Source organism: Lathamus discolor, chromosome 7 (assembly GCF_037157495.1).
Source record: "Lathamus discolor isolate bLatDis1 chromosome 7, bLatDis1.hap1, whole genome shotgun sequence".
NCBI classification, from domain to species: Eukaryota; Metazoa; Chordata; class Aves; order Psittaciformes; family Psittacidae; genus Lathamus; species Lathamus discolor.
Genome location: NC_088890.1, coordinates 9,081,182 through 9,100,703, shown reverse-complemented (window position 1 = coordinate 9,100,703; position 19,522 = coordinate 9,081,182). Strand labels below are relative to the sequence as shown.

At 36.0% G+C, this 19,522-nt stretch overlaps 1 protein-coding gene across 3 annotated transcripts in view; it reads right to left on the bottom strand.

Annotated features, from left to right (window-relative positions):
- The window catches only part of APPL1 (adaptor protein, phosphotyrosine interacting with PH domain and leucine zipper 1), a 39,571-nt gene that overhangs the window by 15,865 nt on the left and 4,184 nt on the right, over positions 1-19,522 (bottom strand). For 2 of the 3 annotated variants that reach the window (XM_065687658.1, XM_065687657.1), the window contains exons 2-21: positions 17,619-17,717; positions 16,492-16,551; positions 15,385-15,456; positions 14,459-14,546; positions 13,817-13,858; positions 12,986-13,044; positions 12,365-12,511; positions 10,924-11,006; positions 10,659-10,817; positions 9,203-9,391; positions 8,657-8,699; positions 8,114-8,170; positions 6,254-6,345; positions 5,521-5,703; positions 3,321-3,370; positions 2,763-2,937; positions 2,623-2,659; positions 1,084-1,230; positions 817-867; positions 383-472 (exon numbers count right to left, since the gene is read on the bottom strand). In XM_065687658.1, the coding sequence (XP_065543730.1) occupies positions 383-472; positions 817-867; positions 1,084-1,230; positions 2,623-2,659; positions 2,763-2,937; positions 3,321-3,370; positions 5,521-5,703; positions 6,254-6,345; positions 8,114-8,170; positions 8,657-8,699; positions 9,203-9,391; positions 10,659-10,817; positions 10,924-11,006; positions 12,365-12,511; positions 12,986-13,044; positions 13,817-13,858; positions 14,459-14,546; positions 15,385-15,456; positions 16,492-16,551; positions 17,619-17,717 (1,923 nt within the window). Of the gene's footprint in view, positions 1-382; positions 473-816; positions 868-1,083; positions 1,231-2,622; positions 2,660-2,762; positions 2,938-3,320; positions 3,371-5,520; positions 5,704-6,253; positions 6,346-8,113; positions 8,171-8,656; positions 8,700-9,202; positions 9,392-10,658; positions 10,818-10,923; positions 11,007-12,364; positions 12,512-12,985; positions 13,045-13,816; positions 13,859-14,458; positions 14,547-15,384; positions 15,457-16,484; positions 16,552-17,618; positions 17,718-19,522 lie in introns of those variants that run through there. The other variant, XM_065687659.1, reaches the window with a different exon arrangement.

Genomic DNA, 19,522 nt, shown 5'->3' with positions numbered 1-19,522 from the left:
GGGTTAATGATTGGACTCAATGATCTTAAAGGTCTCTTCCAACCTAAATGATTCTGTGGTTTTTTGCAGCCCCTTCCTCCTTATATAATTGGTCCCTCACCAGCAAATGAAATTATTTTGGGCCTGTGATAGATGCTCCTTCAAGTACTGCTCTTAAGTATTCCTATAAAGACACTTTGTGGTTTATCTCCTCAGAAGAGCTCCTTTTAAAAGCCACTATACAAAATTACACAAAATCTGCACAGGACATACTCTTAATACTGAATTCTGCAATGTTCTATGAACTTGTACTAAAGAATATGATATTGGAGCTTGGAACACAACTGCAAAAAGAAGATAGCAGAATTTTTAAGAAAGTATTAAGAAATAATGATACACGTACCTTTTCAATTTGTTTTTGTTTATTCAGTTCTTTTTGTTGTTTCTCTTTGACTCTATCAATTTCTTTCTGCTTTTCTGATGCTTTTCGATCCTAAAGGGAAAAAATGTAAATGGAGCAACAAACACCAGCCTGAAATGTTTGATACTCTACTAGTTTGCTCAAAACTGTTGTACCACTGTTTCACTCATTCTTTTAAAAGACTGGTATGCTTGTTAAAGGTAACAAGCTGAATCCTGTCTTGAATATATTGTTCCACAGCAGACATTGGTCAGTCTTTCCATCTTGGGTTTAAATTCTAGAAAGCAAATCCCTTAAAGTACACCACAACATTATTACTGCAGCTATAAGCATCTTGCAGAATATGCTCTATTACATATTATACATACTCTCTCCCTTCCATTCATAGGTATCCCTTGCCCCAAAAAGATTCTTACCAGTTCTGCATGAAAGGCAATCTGTTTTGCCAGTCCAACAGAGTCACAAATCTAAACACAAAACAAATAAAATGCCTTTAAAATTATGCCAGATTCCCAAAGTAGCCATACCAGCATATTAGAATACTTACAGGTAAGACTATGACTGACTTAACTGTTTTTTGGTACATAAACAAGGTACTCCCCTCACAGAAATCCCTCAAGACAGCTTGAATGGATCCAACATCTTGGAATCCACACTGATTCAAGTATAAACATCACCAATACCTTTTCCCCTTCGTTATTTGATTCAAAGATATAGCAGATGGAAGTTTGGCGGCTCTCAACTCTCCCTCCTGAGGTTCTGAGCACAAATCCAAAAAGGCGCTTATTCTCCTGGTGCGTAGCATACAAGACTACATTGGGCAAAGGAAACTGCCAAAAGGATCAAATACAGACGTATTAAAACTGGTTCCAAGTATCTTCTGTATGAGCTTTCAATATACTGTACATTAATCACTTCACTACCATAAAGGCATAACCAGACCAGAAACGGTTACAGCCTGACCAAACACATAATTACGGAACACCGATGAGAATGCAAGGATTAAACTATTCAAAAGACAGGCAAACTTTGAAAAACTCAGCGCATGTAAGAACGGGGCAGGGACCACAATTCAGTGTGACTCAGGTTCTAAAATGGGAATACAGTCTTTTTTTATTTTCCTTAAAGAGACATCATTCATACAAATTACACTTGTGACTTAAGATTTCAGTATCTGGTGCAGGTAAAGGCACTACTTGTCCAAAACCTTCATGCAATTCGTTCAGCTCTCCTGAACTATATAAAAGAAAAAAAACAAACCCAAACCCCAAAATGTACAAAACGTATCTTCATTATTGCCTTACAATAAACTATTTTGCACTCTAATTCCTAAAAGAGGGCAGACTTAGAAATTTCAAATGTATCTTCTGAAGACTTAGTAAAGAGTACTTTTTTTTAATGCTGAAAGCCCCAACTAGAGCTGCGATAAGCTGTCAGATGAGGTTTTCCTGACCTTAAATGTACACACTTAGAAATCTGGACATGCACTCGGCTGACTCATCTCACCTCTACAAGCTCCTGGCTTTGGGGCAGTTTTGAACGTAATGACACAAAGGTAAAGAAAGAAAAAAGCACTATTTGAAATATCAAGACATTTTCACACCATCTGGGTTTTCTTTCATGGAAATAAAAGTAATTCAGAATGCCCCCCACCCCAAAAAAATGTTTTTTAAAAAACACAGAAAGAAATTAAACGACACATGATAAACTGTGCATAAAGAAGAAGAGCAAGAGGGTGGAACATTTTTGAAATATGAAAAATAAAGAGTGCCATTACTAAAGAATTAAGCTGGCTTTATCTGATAACCTGAGAAGTAATCCACTTACTTCTTTCAAGTGCATTTTTTATAAAGAACGAGGCAAAAAACCCCAAAACTGTACAACACTCTCAATGCAGTTACACATTAAAAACCAGAAACCTAAAATAAAACCAAAAAAGACTCAACACCAAGCAAACCCTTTTGGGCTTCAGAACTCATCTAAGTCCAACTTTAATGTTACCTCTTTAATTCGTAATATAAATGTTTGTAATCAAACATGTTAAAATACAATGTTTTAAAAGCCTATTTGACCTACTGAAATCACTCCTGTTAAACCTGATTTGCTAGTGGTTATCTATTTTTAAATGCTGTCTATGAGTTTCGCTACCATCCAATAATACTATTTTTAAAGGAGCAGAATGACATTGCTGGTTATTTATCTTAAAACGCAGAGTTACTTACTCGTAGTCTTGTAACTTGTGTCTGTGGATCAATTAACCTACAAATTTGTTTTGAAAAACAAAGCAGAAAGTAAGGTTTACCAAAGTGAAAGAAGATCATTCTGTAAATCAACGTCGGTAGAAGTCTGGCAGGAAACTTACTTTAAGCAGCCACACGTGACTAATAAATGTGATTCTGTCATCCGGAAAACGTTATGGATGGCACGAGCCGCCAGTATTTGACGCATTGTTTCATAAACAACATCTGGACTTTCATCAGATTTCACCTCCATAGAGCCAAGAAATCTCACAATAAATAACTGATGAAGAATTGAATCTAAGACAAAGAAAAGTATTAAAAAAAAGTTAACTCCGTTTTGAGTTTTCCATCCAAACCCAAAGATGGGCTTCACTAAACTCTAAACTTCTCATACCTTGGAGACAGATTGCTCGTACCTATGAATTACGGGTACCATTACCAAACAGCACATCACACGTCTTCTCATTTGGTTTAATGAATACAAAAGGTGCAATGAATTATTTTTAAAACAAACTTTCAGGCAGTAACCTGATTTAACACAACTTGTCCAGCACATTGCTGATTTAACCAAGCATTCTAAAACTGGCATTAAAGTAGGAAAGAGCAGCTATAGATGAAAACAGAAAAATAATTTTTAAACTCTAGTTTTATTTTGCACTGAAATAAAATGTTTGGTTTACCTTCTGTTTCAGATTTTGAGCCTCCCAATTCACCAAAAGGATTTGTGCGTCTATTAAAACGAAAACATTAAACCAGGAGTCAGATTACAAGAACCACTCATGAATAACGTAGTAGTCTCATGCTGCATTAACTTGTAGTGACTTCACAGACTTGTAATCCAGAGGAATAATATACGATAAATCATAAGATCAAACATTTTAATCAGGAGTTAGACATAAGTTGCTATATTCCAGGGCACAGACCTTGGTATTAATGTCTTATTGCTGCCATGGAGAGTTTTGCTCACATAGTACTTTTTTAATAACTGAATTAAGAAGAAGTCAAAACCTTTATCTTCGAAAACACAGAACAGCTCCAGGAAGTACAATCAAAAGCTAGTCCTTTCAGTACTCCATAGGAGGACCACCCTTCTCATCACTGTCTCAAGTTGTTAAGTTACTTACTGAAGTCACTGGTTTTGTTTCAAATGCAGCTTTCTGAAAGCACCACTGGGTTTTTACTCCTAGAGCTCAAGAGAAATGTGGCTATTTCTGGCTCTCAAAGACAGAACTGCTATCAGTTACAACAAAAAGTGAAAATACTCTAGGCTTCCAAGTCTACATTTTTCAAAAGCAGTAAAGCAATGCTGAAAAGAGTATGGGAAATGGAGAAATACTAGAACCTTCTAAAAAGGACAAAATCCTCTCTCTTTGGCTAACTGGTGTCTGAAAAACTATTGTCAATGGTTCAGTAAACTTCAAGTTAGGTTTTACAGGGGAGCAATGAAGGTGCCACCTCTCAACAGTTAGTTGAGAGCAAACTGCAGAAGAGAAAAAACCTGCCAGTTTTATCAATGAACTCTTCGAACTAATCAATGTCGAGTTTAATGTAGTAAAATCGTTCTAGACTGAACTCTGAAGTCAAGAGGACATTGCTACAATGCTTATGTAACACAGACTCAATCAAGAAAAACCCCATTAAATGCTGACCTGTGGCAATTCAGTAATGGGAAATTCTTTCTACTGGTGTCTTTTATTGCTCAGACTTTTGTAATTTTAGATTAGCCTGGAACCATAAATGCAAAATCTCACAGGATTTCTCAAAAGGCAAAAATAAAATTTAAATATGTCATCAGTATCAGAAATTAAGGAAAGGGTTCTTTTTTAATCATTAATACTTCTAAAGTAGCATGTTGCCTATCTGCGCAAGCACTGCAGTTCTTTATTGACAGTGATGGTCAATTGAAAATACTGAGTACAACTCTATTATTTCTGCTATGAAAAAAAATATTTTCTAGAATAGAATTATAACTGATGACATGAATTTAGCTGAAGTATTAACCTCTCCACTTCCTGGAACACAGGTCAGTCCATTGTTAAGAATCTACCTAGCCAACCTGTTACCCTGCCATACCAACCAACAAAAACAAAAAAAGTTGACTACATTAAATGTATATAATTTTAACTCTTACATATCCGTAAGGTGCGACTGAAAATTCACGTATTTTGCTAGAGGGCAAGGGGATAAAAGTCATTACTGTGACTAGAGTCACATAAATTAGTTTTCATCTTTTTGGCTTTTTCTGTTGTTAAGAGCAGCTGGATCTGCAAATATGTTTCCTTAAGATCCATATTCTGTACATATAGTTCCAGAAATGCAGTGCAGATCTGCAGGTCTTTCTTACTATTTTTGAGTGGGAAGTTTACAAAAAACAAGTAGGAGAAAGTGTTTTTATGCTTTGGGAAGAGGTCTTTGGCAATATGAGATTACTCTAGAAGCCTAGATCATTTTCACTCACCTTTCAGGTTAAGAGGAGTGTCATCGTATGCCATCACCACCTGGAGACAGGGCTACCAAATTTCTCTTGAGTTTCCAAGAGGAAATAACCCAAGCTGCTGGGTGAGCAAGCAATAGGAAAGGAAAATACTTTGTGAAACCAAAAGATTAAAATAAATCAATAAATAAAAGCATTAGCTGTTAAAGCAAGAAAAGCTCCGTTAAATAGAAGACTGCACCCTGAATCTAGTGCATGTAATTAAGCCTTTTTTTTTACAAGTTAATTTAACTATTTAAAAGATTGTTGTACTTCATTAACCACTGCAAATTTCTGTGACACGAGTGTTCTGGAGCTGCAGCATCAACATAGGTTTCTTGTTGGTTTGTTTTTAAATTAGTAACATTAACTTCAGGATTTTGTTTCTTTCTCCTTACATTTCCTACCTGCCTGATTGCCCTGAAGTTTTTGTCTGACCAGGAAAATCTTCACTAACTGGAGATATTATGTCAAATTGTATAGGAGTGTCAGGTGCAACAAGTGAATCCAAGGAAAGTGCCGATAAACCTGCTGATTCAGAGCCCAGTGACCCTGTACTGCTAGTACGAGCCGCAGGAGGACGAGATTGTCTAAAAGAAAAAAAAAGATAAAAACGAAGATACTTTAGTTTCAAGTTGGTTGATAATAAACGAAACCATATGGAAGATCAATACAATACTCCACAGCTTGGATGTAAAACAACACAAAACCTAAAAAACTGATGGTCAGGCTATAGTAAACAAAAAGGGAGTCTATATTCCTAGTCAGATTTAAGTTACAGTTACTACTTGCATTTATAATTGCATCAGATTGTATTACATTTCATATGTGATTATATGTTGATGTTAAAATATCTGAGGTCTGTTTCCAGGAGTTCGGTATATTAAGGAAAGTCTCATTATGAGTTCATACAACAAACCAGATATACAATGCAACCAACAGAACTGTCTAGTCAGCTGGAAATCTGGATGACTTTCAACAACGGATGCTACGTGATATTAGAAAGGTGAGTTCAAGAAATTTTCCTCTAGCCTAGTTCTGAACATACAAAGTTTTGCTTTTTGTTTGTTTTTCCTGGAACTTTATCCAGGATTCTCTTTACAGATGTGCGCTTCTAATACCTGTAGTTCATTAACTTACACAGCTGGCCGCATGCTTTCATGCCTCTGCTGGAAAGAAGGGGATGGAGTAACAGCCTCCAGAGCTGACTGATTCACACGTGCAGCAATTTCCTGCAAGAGAGGGATGGGAAAAAAATAACTGAAAACATTTTCTTCAAAATAAGCTTTAAGATTTTAGTTTTACTTACATGCAACTGACAGAAGTTACAAACAACCCTTTGTGAGAATCGAGAAGCTTTCTTTTCCAAAACTCTCACTAACATACTTGTAGTATTGTCTTCTAACTTGCAAAACATTCTCTGCTGTTCACTTCCTAATTTTAATGAACGCACTTGCTTTGCTGTACTGCAAGTGTTAAGAAAAGCCAGCAATAGAGAAAAGTCCCAATAAGAAGTCTGGTAAAATATGCCAATGTAGCCAGAGAAAAAAGAAGAATCTCATTTGAGAAATGCAGTCCTCAGCTACTGCCTAAAACCATGAAGATCCAAAAGTCTGCCCTTAAAATCTGGGAACACTTAAATGTTTCTGAAAAACTGAGACATGAACAAGTACCAAGTGAGGACTATGTTACAATATTATTTCAACAAACAAGGGATCATTTAGAGTTGAAGAATTCCATTTTAATCTTCAATTGGAATCCCTAATTCGGAAGTATTTTATGTTGATTCCTTCGCTTCATGGGGTAAAGCCAATAGTGAAAGCCCTTAAGTAAAGAGAATCTTTGGATAAGGAAGGTGCAGCTTCTTCATCATTTTGTCTCCTGCATTTTGTGTGAGTGTATGACTCAGAAAATTAAAGTGAAAATGAGAATTACTATAAATCCATTGGGAAGAGAGGAAAAGACACAAAGATTGAGGTATAAATGCACACACCTTCACTGATGCAAGACAGCTGCATCCATTTATGCCACGACTAAACAGAAGCTCAGCTGTGCATTCATCAGAACACATGCTTCAGGTAACTGTGCTCTGCATTAAAACCATTTTGTTTACTATCTGTATAGTTAACTTAGACAGTTGGCCAGGTGCTTGTATTACCTACAAAGTTATATTTAGCTCCTAAACCAAGACTTGGCATGACACACTTATATTTCACCTTGACTTTCCAGATCATTTGTCAAGAGCCTTGCATTATGTAGGTGAGTAATGGCTTTCTGTATTATTCAACAAGCTGCCTGTTGACTGCTCTGTCTACAGTTCTCATGTTGGTATACGACCACCTGAATGTTTGCTTTCCAGTAACGTTTCAGACTTCAGCAAGGACATTAAAGAGTACAATATCACTTTCAACAACTTTACATATAGACAAATGCTCTGTTATGAAACAGCAGATTCAGTTGGGCCATAAGTCTGTATCAATATGAATTTGCTAAATAAATATAAGCCATCTAAATAACATTAATTTCATTACCCAAATTCTCTACATGAAACAAATAATCAATTTCCAACTCTTTAATAAGGCAAATAACTCATTCATTAAGTGAAAATATGTTTTCCCTACAAAACTGCTATGCTCCTACAATTCATATTTGTAAGGCTGTCAGTTTCCTCTGGTAGGAATTAAATGTATCCATCTGAGTATTTGTCATAATGCTTTGGAACAAAGTGTCACATACAAGATACAAACACAGGATCCTGAAGATGTCAAAAAGCTATACCAAATATAAAAGTCAGATATTCTTATCACTTTCTAGATAACCATTTAGATGAAGGAAACGAAGGACTATACGATTTCATAATATGAAAAGCTCATAATCAGACATGCCTGAAGTACTCAAGCTTAATTCTCTGCTACTCAACTGGATCCAGCTGATCTCTTTATTTTTGTGCGTATCTACATCTTAACATATTACTGATACTATAAATTTTAGTCAAGTTACCTCAGGGTTTTCACTTAGATATATCTGTTTGGATATGTTGTTTATGGTGCATATCCACTGAAAAAGAGAAGGGAGGAGGGAGAAAAAAAATTAATTTTACACAGATTTTTAAAGCAAACTTGATTAAATACCCAAGTTGGCTCATTTCAGCACTTTTCCCTCATGTCTTTGTAACCTACAACATCCTTTATATTCCATTCCTGACAAGCAGGTAGGAAGAAAGAAGGTTAGGAAAGCACAAACAGGGAGAAGGAAAAGCAGCATTTTGTCAAGATTCCCCTACTGCTAGCTATTTAGCTGTGGGTTGTGTCTTGTGGGTTCTTTTTTCTCTTTTCCCCTTTCTTCCATATTACTGAATAGGACTTGTGGCAATCATAACTGCATCTTTTTCTCTAGGATTTAAACACAGTAATACTCTATCAGTTAAAAAGTTCACTGCTTACCACCCAGAGAACACAAAATGAGCATTCCAACTATTATTAAAAATGTATTTCTTCTGAGCAACAGAAAATCACTGGACTCCATGCAAACCTATAAGCTTACCTCTTCATAATCTTTTTTACTCTCTGCCTGTAAGATTGAAGACCTGAAAGAGGAGAATGGGAAAGATAATTCCATCACTTCAAATACATTCAGACAGGACACTTCATTTTCATGTTTCTGCAGTACACAACGAATTAAGAAACGCTGAAGATTCTGTGTGCATGCTGAGTGCAGTCAACATTTAACTGGAGGGTGGGAGAAACCTACATTTTCATTTCTCTTGAAAACAGAAAAGGAACAAAATTCTGATTGTGCCCATGTAATACTCAGGCACTCGCAAAATGCAGTAATACATGACTGTAAACTCATTATGGTCATTTTATTCTGAAATACCACTCACCTACATTATAAAGCTTATGACAAAAACCGCATAGGAAAAGCACAAAAAACACTAGGAAGTTAAAAAGACATCCCAGATTTTGGTTCTAAATATCCCCCAAAATCTATCAAGCTATAATCTGGTCAAAGGTCATCCTTCTTTTCTGAATTAGTGAGTCCAGTATTACTTACAGGTAACAGCAATATAAGGAATATAAGGATACTCACTTTTTGCCATCAAATGATGTTATCTGAAAACAGTACCGTCTGTCTTCACAGTCCACAGCCATTACAGAGCAATTGTCTATATCCATGACAAGTCCCCCAGCTACATCACCTCTTGCCTGGCTCATCAGATTTCCACCTTGAGTGAAGTAAAACTGTCTCTCCCAGCTGGAAGATACCAGCCCTGTCTTACTGAAAGATAAAAAGAGGTTCTTAGTAGATCTGGAGTTCAGCTGAGCTGACAGCACAACAAACCAACTCAGCACTTAAGAAAACTTTTTTTCCAGTTTAATGTTTTAGGTTAGCTTTACAGTTAAATTAGTCTCTTTCCATCTGTGGCTCTTCATGCTAAACCTACTGCTGAGCAAAGAATAAATAAATAATAGCTTTTTTAGATTATGTGAAACCATTTAGAATAAAAAGGTCTAAGTATTTCAGTTCTGATGATCAGCTTTTATGGTACTGTTTTATGCAATACACACTTTCAAATTATATGCATTATCAATATAATTGGTAAGACCTCTGAACCCCATATTTACATTGTTAAGACTAAGCTTTCAAGAACTTTACATTAAGAATTAGCTTAGTCATGTAAGATACCTCCACTGTCTCAGTATTTTGTACCAGTCAACAAGACTTCCAGTATTTTGCTTAGATCACGTTGGTTTTTGGTTTGGGTTTTTTTAATTTTTTTTCCCCAAAATAAGAAAAACAGGAACTATCTGAAACCAAAACCCAGAAGGAATACTTGCAGTTTAGCCTCCCTTTCTGTGCAGGTACTCTCTTCAATATTAATTGCTGCAATTGCGTTCTACTACAGAACCCATGCCCCATTCAGTAGGTATGTTATTCTAACTGTTGTTGTAAAAGTAATCACATTTAAACAAAAAAAAAAAAATCCTTGTAGCTTATTATATAAATAACAGAAAAATAATCTCTATTACAACTTATTTTTAGTAACTATAAAAATCAGCTGCTAGGCTTCAATAAACAGAGTAGCAGCTCCCTCCAGTGGGCAAAAGAGACCATTTGACATGTATTTCAATTTGCAGACACTGTTTTGCCTTGTATATCTCAAGCCTGACATATTTCGTTAGTAATTTGAATCCTAAAGCTTTAACAGATACTTACACAACAATCCTGATGGCTGCAGTCCTGTTGTCTTCCAATTACAATCCAGTGAAATTACACCTGAACTTTTTGGTGTGAAAATTCAGGCAAAAGTAGACTAATATGAGGGTAACTGCTTTGCACCCGAATGACACTATGTCAATGTAACAATGAACTTAATACCAATTAAGTGAAGGAGTTGAAAGAAACAGCATAACTCCTATGTGACTTACTCAACTAAGTATGTAACATCAACATAGCCAATTTCAAATAAACATTGCATACCCTTTTAGCTTTCCTTTCCCAAAACAAAATATTGTGCAATGTTTAAGTAACAAGTTCGCCTTACTTTCTTGCATTGAGATAGCCAGCTTTCCGTGTCAGGTTTCTATGAACAGGAAATTTTGTAGTATCCGGATCAGGCAGATACAGTGGATCACTGGCTACTTCCAAATCCTCTATAGTTTGTTGCATGTTTTCTACTTCACAATCCATTTCCCTGCGAACACTAAAGCAAGTAATGTGTTAGTAATAAAGATAATCTATTAAGAGAAGTACAAACAGAAAAAAATCATTGTCTTCCTAATAGTTCAAAATTCAACAAAGCAACTTACTTCTGTACACTTGTGCCAATGTTGGTCAAAAATTCTTCCAGTTGCTCAGTAAGATTTTCTGAACCCATTTTAAAAAAGCTTATCTTAAAAAAAAAAAAAAGGGGAGAATTTAATAAAGCTACATTAATAAAACTACATAAACTATTAACAGATGAAACCATGGTTTTGTCTCCAAGTGAAAGCTGATGCTGACACTGCAGTGGAATTTCATTGTGTCAAGAGGATGTGCAGTCACCTGGAGGAAATACAGAAATACACAGCAACTGCTCTGGAAAAGAAACAAGGTTTGATCTTTCAGTGATCCCAAGGTGTCTCCATACTTTGTGACGGCCACCATTCTGCTAACTGTTGTGTTATGGGTGGGGCTACTGGGGGCACAGGAGAGGGAAGACCTGTGAGGACTTGTCCAGGGCTGTCCTCTAACTGTGGACCCTACCAAGGGGAGCTGACAATCTGCATCTTAAAAAGCGTGCTCACATTGGTCCAGAAAACCTGTCACATCTGAATGGAGTTTAGCCATGTGAAATCTCAGAATGGGAAGCCAAAAGCATGGCCCCACCCTTCCCAATCTTAGATTTAGAAAAAGCTTGCACCTGAACAACAGGTTGCACTATCAGTTCTGTTACAGAAGCCATTCAGAGCTTAGCTCTTAAAATACAAACTGCAAAGTTTCAAAAAGCAAGAGTTCTTAAGCTGGAAAGCTTTCACACAGCACGTGGAGGTTAATTTCTACCCAGGACACTGTAGCAGGGCCAGATGCTGGGAAGACTGACTTTCTCTTTTTAAAAAAAAACCCAAATACTGATGAAAATACAGACTAAGTCTCTCCATAGAATTTTTTCATAGTTGTACTTTCTATTGCACTTCCTCAAATAAACCAATCATGAACTCACTTATATTCAACAAAATGCCAGAATGATTTCTAGCATTCCACTTCTTCCTGTCCTTGGCTGAAAACAGTAGTGATGTGACTGTGAGAATTATCTCATCTCAGAATAGCTGCCACAGGAAAGAGTTGGTCTCCACATTACTAAGAAGGTACACTTCCCTGGGGACTTGCTGCATGGAAGTTTTAATCAGCTATTCCCATTAGTGACTGAGTGGAAAGAAGTACTCATCATTAAACTGAGCAATCTGGGTTTCAGGATAGAATTAGACCCTTATATTCGGCACCCAGACTTTCCTGAAAAGATTCTCTGATGGGAATGAGGGCATATCATAACGAGATTTATATACTGACTGGCAATGAGTAGTGCTGGCTACTGACAGCATTCACAGCAGCAGCTACGACAGCTATGGGGAAGAGGATGAAGCATGTCTTTTTCTTCATTTGCTTCCTTAGGTTGTGAAAGAGGTCTTGCAGTGGATTTCAGTACATCAATCTCCATGAAATACTTCTACATCTTCTTTCAGACCTATAGCTTTTGGAATATGAAATTACCTGAGCCTGCATGTATCCTAGCAGGGGTTCTAGCATAGCAATTTTCTTTTTGTACTGAAGAGTATTTAATGCACAGAAATAATGCATCATAGTTTGATGCTGTTTTTTCCTTGAAGTATATACATCTTCCATAACTTCAGCCTTGATCTAAAGAGAAACAGACAGGGGGAGGGGAGAAAAAAGAAAGTTTGAGACTTGATATTCATCATATGCTTTCTGGACAGGTTTCTAGCCAGCATGATGCAAAACAACATAGTTGCCCTATGCTCTATCATCATTCCACATTTTACCCTGCAATTCTGCTTCTCTTTTATTTATTTATACATGAGATACATGAAAAACAAACACAGCTTTCTTTTCTCCCTGGCAAGTGTGGCTATTTCTTTACAAAAATAAATTTAATCCCACAATCTTAATCATAGAGCATTTTCAGTGTTATGAGACAGGCATGTATTAGAGAAACCTGCTTCTCTGTTCTGAAGCAAACTGTCTAGATTGCTAAAACAAACTATCAAACTTCAGGTGGAATCTACCATACACTGCCTTCCATCATAAAAATATACATATTAGATTAAAATTATTTCTTCTCTAAAAATCTTTATATTATTTTGTTTTACAAACCTTTTCATTTTCCCTTCTTTTAGACAACCGACCGTATCTGGTAATGGCAGCATCATGATCTAAGCAAACAAGAGAATTTACAATCATTTTGAGAAATATATGACTTATGAAACAGAAAAGAAAACCTTTTATACCACTGTGTTTTGCAGAGCCAGCTGAATGCAAAGTGCAGTCATATTAAAAACTTTAAGAATTGTTCTTGTTTATGACTTCACTGTCACAAATACTTGGGCTGAAAATAAAAATCTAACCAGATGCAAATATGGCCAACACATACAAATCTGTAACACAGTTATAAATTTCTAATACTCTTCAAAGACAGAAGCTCCCTATAAGTAGAGACAACTTTCCATTATGAAATCCTGCATCCTTTTTGCTTCTAAAGCAATGAAGCAATTTACATTGAGAGAAGCAGAACCCTTAATCTTTACCTACAGATTATCTTTTCTATGATGACAGAGTAGAGCTAGCTAAAATAACTTCTGACAACAGGGGAATTATCAAACTAATTGTAGTGAGGTAAAATATGTTTATGAATGCAGTCCTAGGAAGTGAACTAGCACCTTAATATTTTTTGTAATTTTAGTAGCATAATCATAAATGATTTAATAATTATATACACATCTAAGGTACTGTAAAAAAAAGACTAGTATTATCAATTTGCCTTAACGTTTTGGTACACAAAGCAGGGATTTACAAAGTGAACTAATGAAAGCTCTGTGCCTAAGTATCACTGAAAAGAATTTCACCTTAATTAGTCACTTTAAGCCTTGAAAATATCTTCCCTAGTTTCCTAAATAATATCTATAATATTAGATATTTTACACTTACCATTGCTTGCAATTTGGAAAACTTCTTTTAGAGTCAATATCTCTACAAAACAATATATCACAATTTAAATAAGTTGTTACTGATGTAACATTTCTATATTGAGATTTCTCATGCAATGTTTCACTACTGATAAGTTGCAGCTCACACCTTGTAATATACCGAGTTACTAGCACAGGCACTATGTGACCAGGAAAGTCTGCTCCTACTTACTGCCAGTATATCATTTATGTGGCTGGCAGGCTTACCAAAATAGACACCATACTGTCTTTTGAGTTTAGTCCAACCATTATATTCATGTCATGGTATTATAATATATATAAATATTTCCTAAGCATCCAAGTTATCTGAAAATTATTCTTTCCTAATGTTTACAGTAACTGCATAATTTTCTTCTGGAATAAAAGGTGCTTCTATAATGCAGTATTTTTGTTGAAACCTTAATAGTGCCAAGTCCTTCAACTGTAACACTCTCATGAATGGAAATAACTTACTTTTTTTTTTAATTGGGAGATGCATACTTTGAGAGCTGAAAAGTAAGTGGTGTATTCTATTTAGTGAAACAAGAGCTGTGGAAATCAAATGCTATGGTTTTGTTACTGTTTGTTGCTGTTGGTAAAAACAGTATTTATTTGAGCACTCTACCTTTAAGATCCCTTTCTTTAAACTGGGTAATAGGAAACATCATTGCATCTGCAAGTTGAGTTGACAGTACTGCATGGCAAGAGCTGAGCTGTAAAAGACAAGAAGGAAATTTTAGAAAAACTGCTGAGACAAATCAAATCAAATCAAGGTAGGTTGACATCAATTTCATTCAAAGAATACATGCACAACTAAAGCATAATTTTACACATTCATGATTTTGCAGCTATTCTTCTCTAGATTCCTGATCTCATCACTAGCTTTTTATAGGAGACTCATTTTAGAGTTTAGTATTTGTCCCTACTTATGCAACTTTACTAACAAGTTACTGGATCACATTAGAAGATGGCCTGTGATTCTGTGATTCTGATGACTAGTCAGTTTATTTCTCTGGTTTCCCTCCAGCTACACCACAGCCTATCTTTCACAGCTGACAGATGCAAAACAAACATGTTCCTCCTCCAAAAATGTTTAAATAGTTTTGTAAGGAGAGAAATCACATCAAGAAATCCTGATTCAGATCTTAATGGTACCAAATTGCCTTTCATAAGAGTCAGTTTCTGTCTCTGATACTGACAGCAGGAGGTTCCTTTGTCAGTCGGGCATCTAAAACTCAGGCAATATGAATACCCTCATGAAAAACTGTTTGTAACTGCCATTCTGTAACGGTTTTAGCTGTGTCTACAGGAAGTGAAACTACATTCTTTCTCAATAACGCACTCTCATTTTGCTGAATTCATTCTTTATCTTCAGGTTGTGTAACTTTAAGTAGATGCTGCAATATACAATGAAGTGTATCTTATTGAGAAATTAAAGCCATTTCTGTATCGCCTATCTTGAAAAAGGCTGGGATAATTCAGCAAGCTAAAGTGTATATATTAGTAATTAGTAGAAAACAATAAATAAGTGAAACGAATACAAGCACTTGCCTCATCTATCACTTTTGCAAATTGCTGTAGAGTGGAAGTCATCACTTCATCATCTCCCCCTAGTGGAAAACGCTAGAAGGAAGGAAAAGGAGACTTGTTTGCAGTGTTTTCTGCCATTCACAAAACTGTACTAATCATGTCTCAACTCTCATTAAAAAAAATAGATCTATTTTTAAAATACCTGAATCTAACGATGTTATAAATTAACTAATAGAATTTATTAAATTAAAAAAAAAAAAATCAGGAAATTTGCAGCCTTGGCAACTATGAAAATTTTATGCAGCTTTTCACATTGTAATTTTTACATTTATCAAAAATTAAGCAATACTTGGTGTTCAACTTAAACTTTGAGCTCTTAAATTATGTGAAATTTTTAAACCATCCAAAAGAGTTTACTTCTATAACGTTTTGATGGAGACAAGAGGATGACAAAAACGATCACTACTCGAAAAGAAATAATCCAGTTGAAACACTGTGTATTTTTAAGCTAATCTCTCCCCTCTAGAAAGTCTCATCAACCAAAAATAATTTATAAAAAGTATTCTTTCCAGTTCACCTCATTAGGTAGAGAATGAGGATAGGGAACACCAGCCTCCTTAAAGGAGGAGCTCAGCAAAGGGATCCCTGCAGCACAGCTGCAACTGGAGTACTTTCATAGGTACCTGTGGAGTATGTGACCACTTCCACTACCTGCACTTTCAGGGATGGAATTATTCTCACAATAAGAGTAAATTATAGTTGTTAAATGGAGACTGCTATGCAATCTCTTGTGTGACTAGTAAAATTAAAGCCCTTAACAGTAAACAGGTTCATAAAACAAAAATAAACCACCACCACCATCCTAAGCAACCTCCAAAACACTGATCCAGAAGTACAATCTTTCAGAACTTACTAATACTCATCATGGTAACAGGAACTTCATTCTATTTTATTTGGAAGAACTAATATGAAGACAGTAGATCTGGCAAAGATTCAAGCTACCAATTACAGAGGTTCATTTTATCTGGATCAACCCTAAATACATTCTACACTGTGTTCTGGGAGATAAAAGACTACAAAAATAATATAGTCCTGACCACACAAAGCCAACGATGACTTACACAGTACCTGTTTCTCATATTCCTTCAGAAGTTTTGAAGTCAGATGAGTTGCTGCACTTAATTCATTCTGATTTAAAAAGAACAAAACCCCAAGCTTGTTACTTGTTAATTTAAATTAATATTTAAAAAAAACACATTTGAAGAAGAAACTATTACACACATGGAATATGAAATATGACTACAGATTTTCATAAAAAACCTAAAGCATCCTGCCCTTCCATTTCTCTAACAATATTGAGAGTTGCAGGTAATCAGTCATTACAAACACCAAATTCACACCCTGTACTATGTGCACTGATTTCTGTATTCTTCATGTTCTGCAGTGCACATTTGCATTTAATTATTTTAAATTAGCTGACCTAGTTACTAAGTATGAGGAATTTCTTATCTGTAAAGGAAAATGAAGCTCAGTACTACCAGATTACTAACTCCTCTGTACTTGTACACAAGCAGGACCTAATTAGCAGATTCATGGTATGGAATAACTGCATCTTTCATGATGCAGTTGAAGAAGAAAGCACAGAAATTAGAAACGAAATAGAAACGCAGTAAAACGAAACTACATGGCAGCAAACCTACAATAAACACAGTAGTCATTAAAGTAAAAATGACAATAGCATAAAAATATGAAAAGCAAGAATACCAAATCAGTCAAAAAGTCAATTGTTTCCAGTGTATACAAATTAAAAATACAGCCATAAACTCAGTTGTTCAGAGAACCACAAAAAATAGTTCTGCCTTTGGCATGAAAGTGCAGTTACTTATAGATGATGAGTGAAACATTAACATACTGTGGGTAAGAAATAATCTCCCACTTGGTACACACTATACACACTAGGACCACGACGGGAAACACTGGGGAAATACAACAGAACTACTAGAACCCCAGAAAAAACTTTACTGGTCATAACAAATTCTGTTGAAAATCACAAGAACTTATCTTTACCACTCCCTAGCAAACAGAAAAATTATTTCATTCTTATTTTATTTCAGTTCCACATTTAAAGAATATGGAAGTTAAAAAAAAAATTGCTTCTAATAATATTAAAAAAAAAAAAAACAAAACCAAAAGCAAGAGACATGAAATGGGGTTCAAAAGCTTTATGATGTATTCAGGAATTTCACTAACACTACCTGTGCATCATATATCCTGTGCATGGCTTGAAATAACTGATTGACATAATTGGAAATTGCAGCAGCATCTTCTTCAAATACTCCCAGCAAAGACCTGGTCTGTGAAAACAAAACAGCCAAAACACACATCAAGTTAGAAAAGTAGCATTTAAATGTAAGAGAATTTCAAAGTTCAGTAGCATTGTTTCAGGTTTCATTACTAAAAGGTTTATAAACCCTCCAGCACTGTTGACAGGGATGATACCTGTTGCATGCCACAGAATCTTAAAGATACCAAAGCTCAGCCTCACTCCTACTGTCAGCCTCTCTCCAGGTCTATGCAAGCTCATTTTCAGAAAGGAAAGGACCAAGGGAGATGTGTAAGTGCAAAATAAGTTGTAACTCTGGGCGCCTACTGGACCATCCCTATGGAATGGTAAATCCCCCTTATGGTACATCCCTAAGGAAAAGGGTAAAGATGACTGCTATTAGATAGCATGCCAGGTATACACATTTCTTCTGCTGAGAGATCAAAACCAAGGGTGTGGCTTCCTGATTACCATCCATCCTGCACAAAGACAGTTGCTGGCTGCGTGGACCTATAATTCACCTGTGCAATAACAGTCAATTCTGTGATCAAAAAGCTGAGGAATTAAAACCCAAACCAAAACAAGACAATCTGCATCTTGTTCTTAAGATACACTTGTCTCCACCTCACCACTCCATGGTGAAACAAACTGAGTGAAAACACCCACACCCCAGCTTGTCCATACCCCAGCTTGTCTGTCAGTCTGCTTCTTCGCTGGTGTCACCCACAAGCTCGATCACTATGCATCCTACTGCACTGCCCACAACACTGATTAAGGTGCTTAACAGTATCCACCTCAAAAATCAACCTCTTCATCACTGTCCAACAATTAGTCTTCAAACCACTCATCACTACTCTAAGCACAACTGTCCAGCCAGTTTTTCCACCCAACTCACAATCAGTACCTCCCTGTTTAGGGAGAAGAATGTTACCAGACACCATGTCAGAATCCTTGCTTAAGGTGAGTGACATCCACTGCTCTTCCCTGTGATGAAATGATTGACTCTGGATGAGAAAGAAATCAGGTTGCTCAGGCATAATTTGGCCCTTAGGCTTAAATGAGATGCTGATTCAGTTTTCCTGTATCCTTTTTACCCTTGGAAGCAATGTTATCCATTATCCACCAAGCTATTCAGTATCCTTACCACAAGGATACTGAATAGCTTCCTTCCCCCAAGACAAAAACCCAAAGGAGAAAGAACAAAGCATGTTACCTGTAACTCTGCAGAGGCTACGTTTGCTTTTCCTAATCAAAAATATTGGTTGGGATGCTTGGATGTAGAAACAGGAGTGTTGCTTACAAGACTCACAAAATAAGCCCTTTAGTAGCATTTTAGCATGAGGACTGTGCTTTGGTTTTAGGTTTATGCTAAAATTAATGTCCAGACTGAAAATGGAAATAATTATAAGGTATACAAATGTTTTTTCAAAAAAAAAAAAAAAAAAAAAAGATTGTTAAACACTTGAAATTGTAAATTCTCTTTCTTCGTCATCCCTAGGCTAAATTTCTATAGTTCCCTCAAAGAGGAAGGGAAGGAATTTATGGGACCTGGGAAAAGAATAAAAGACTGGCAGAAATCTGGATATCAGGAAAACCTCTCTGACTTCACAGCACTGGATCACACTGTGCATGAATGGCCGCGTTTTATTATTATAAGTTCTTTCTATATCAAAGACTCGCCCAAGAATGATTTACACTCTAGTCCATCTCCCCTTGAAGCCCGGAGGTCTTTTTCAGCTACTTATTTTCTGCTTTTAATGATAATCGAGCAATACACATTAAAACTTCTACAAATTGTATTATTTGATCATTCTTTTGACATTAAATTCTTCTATT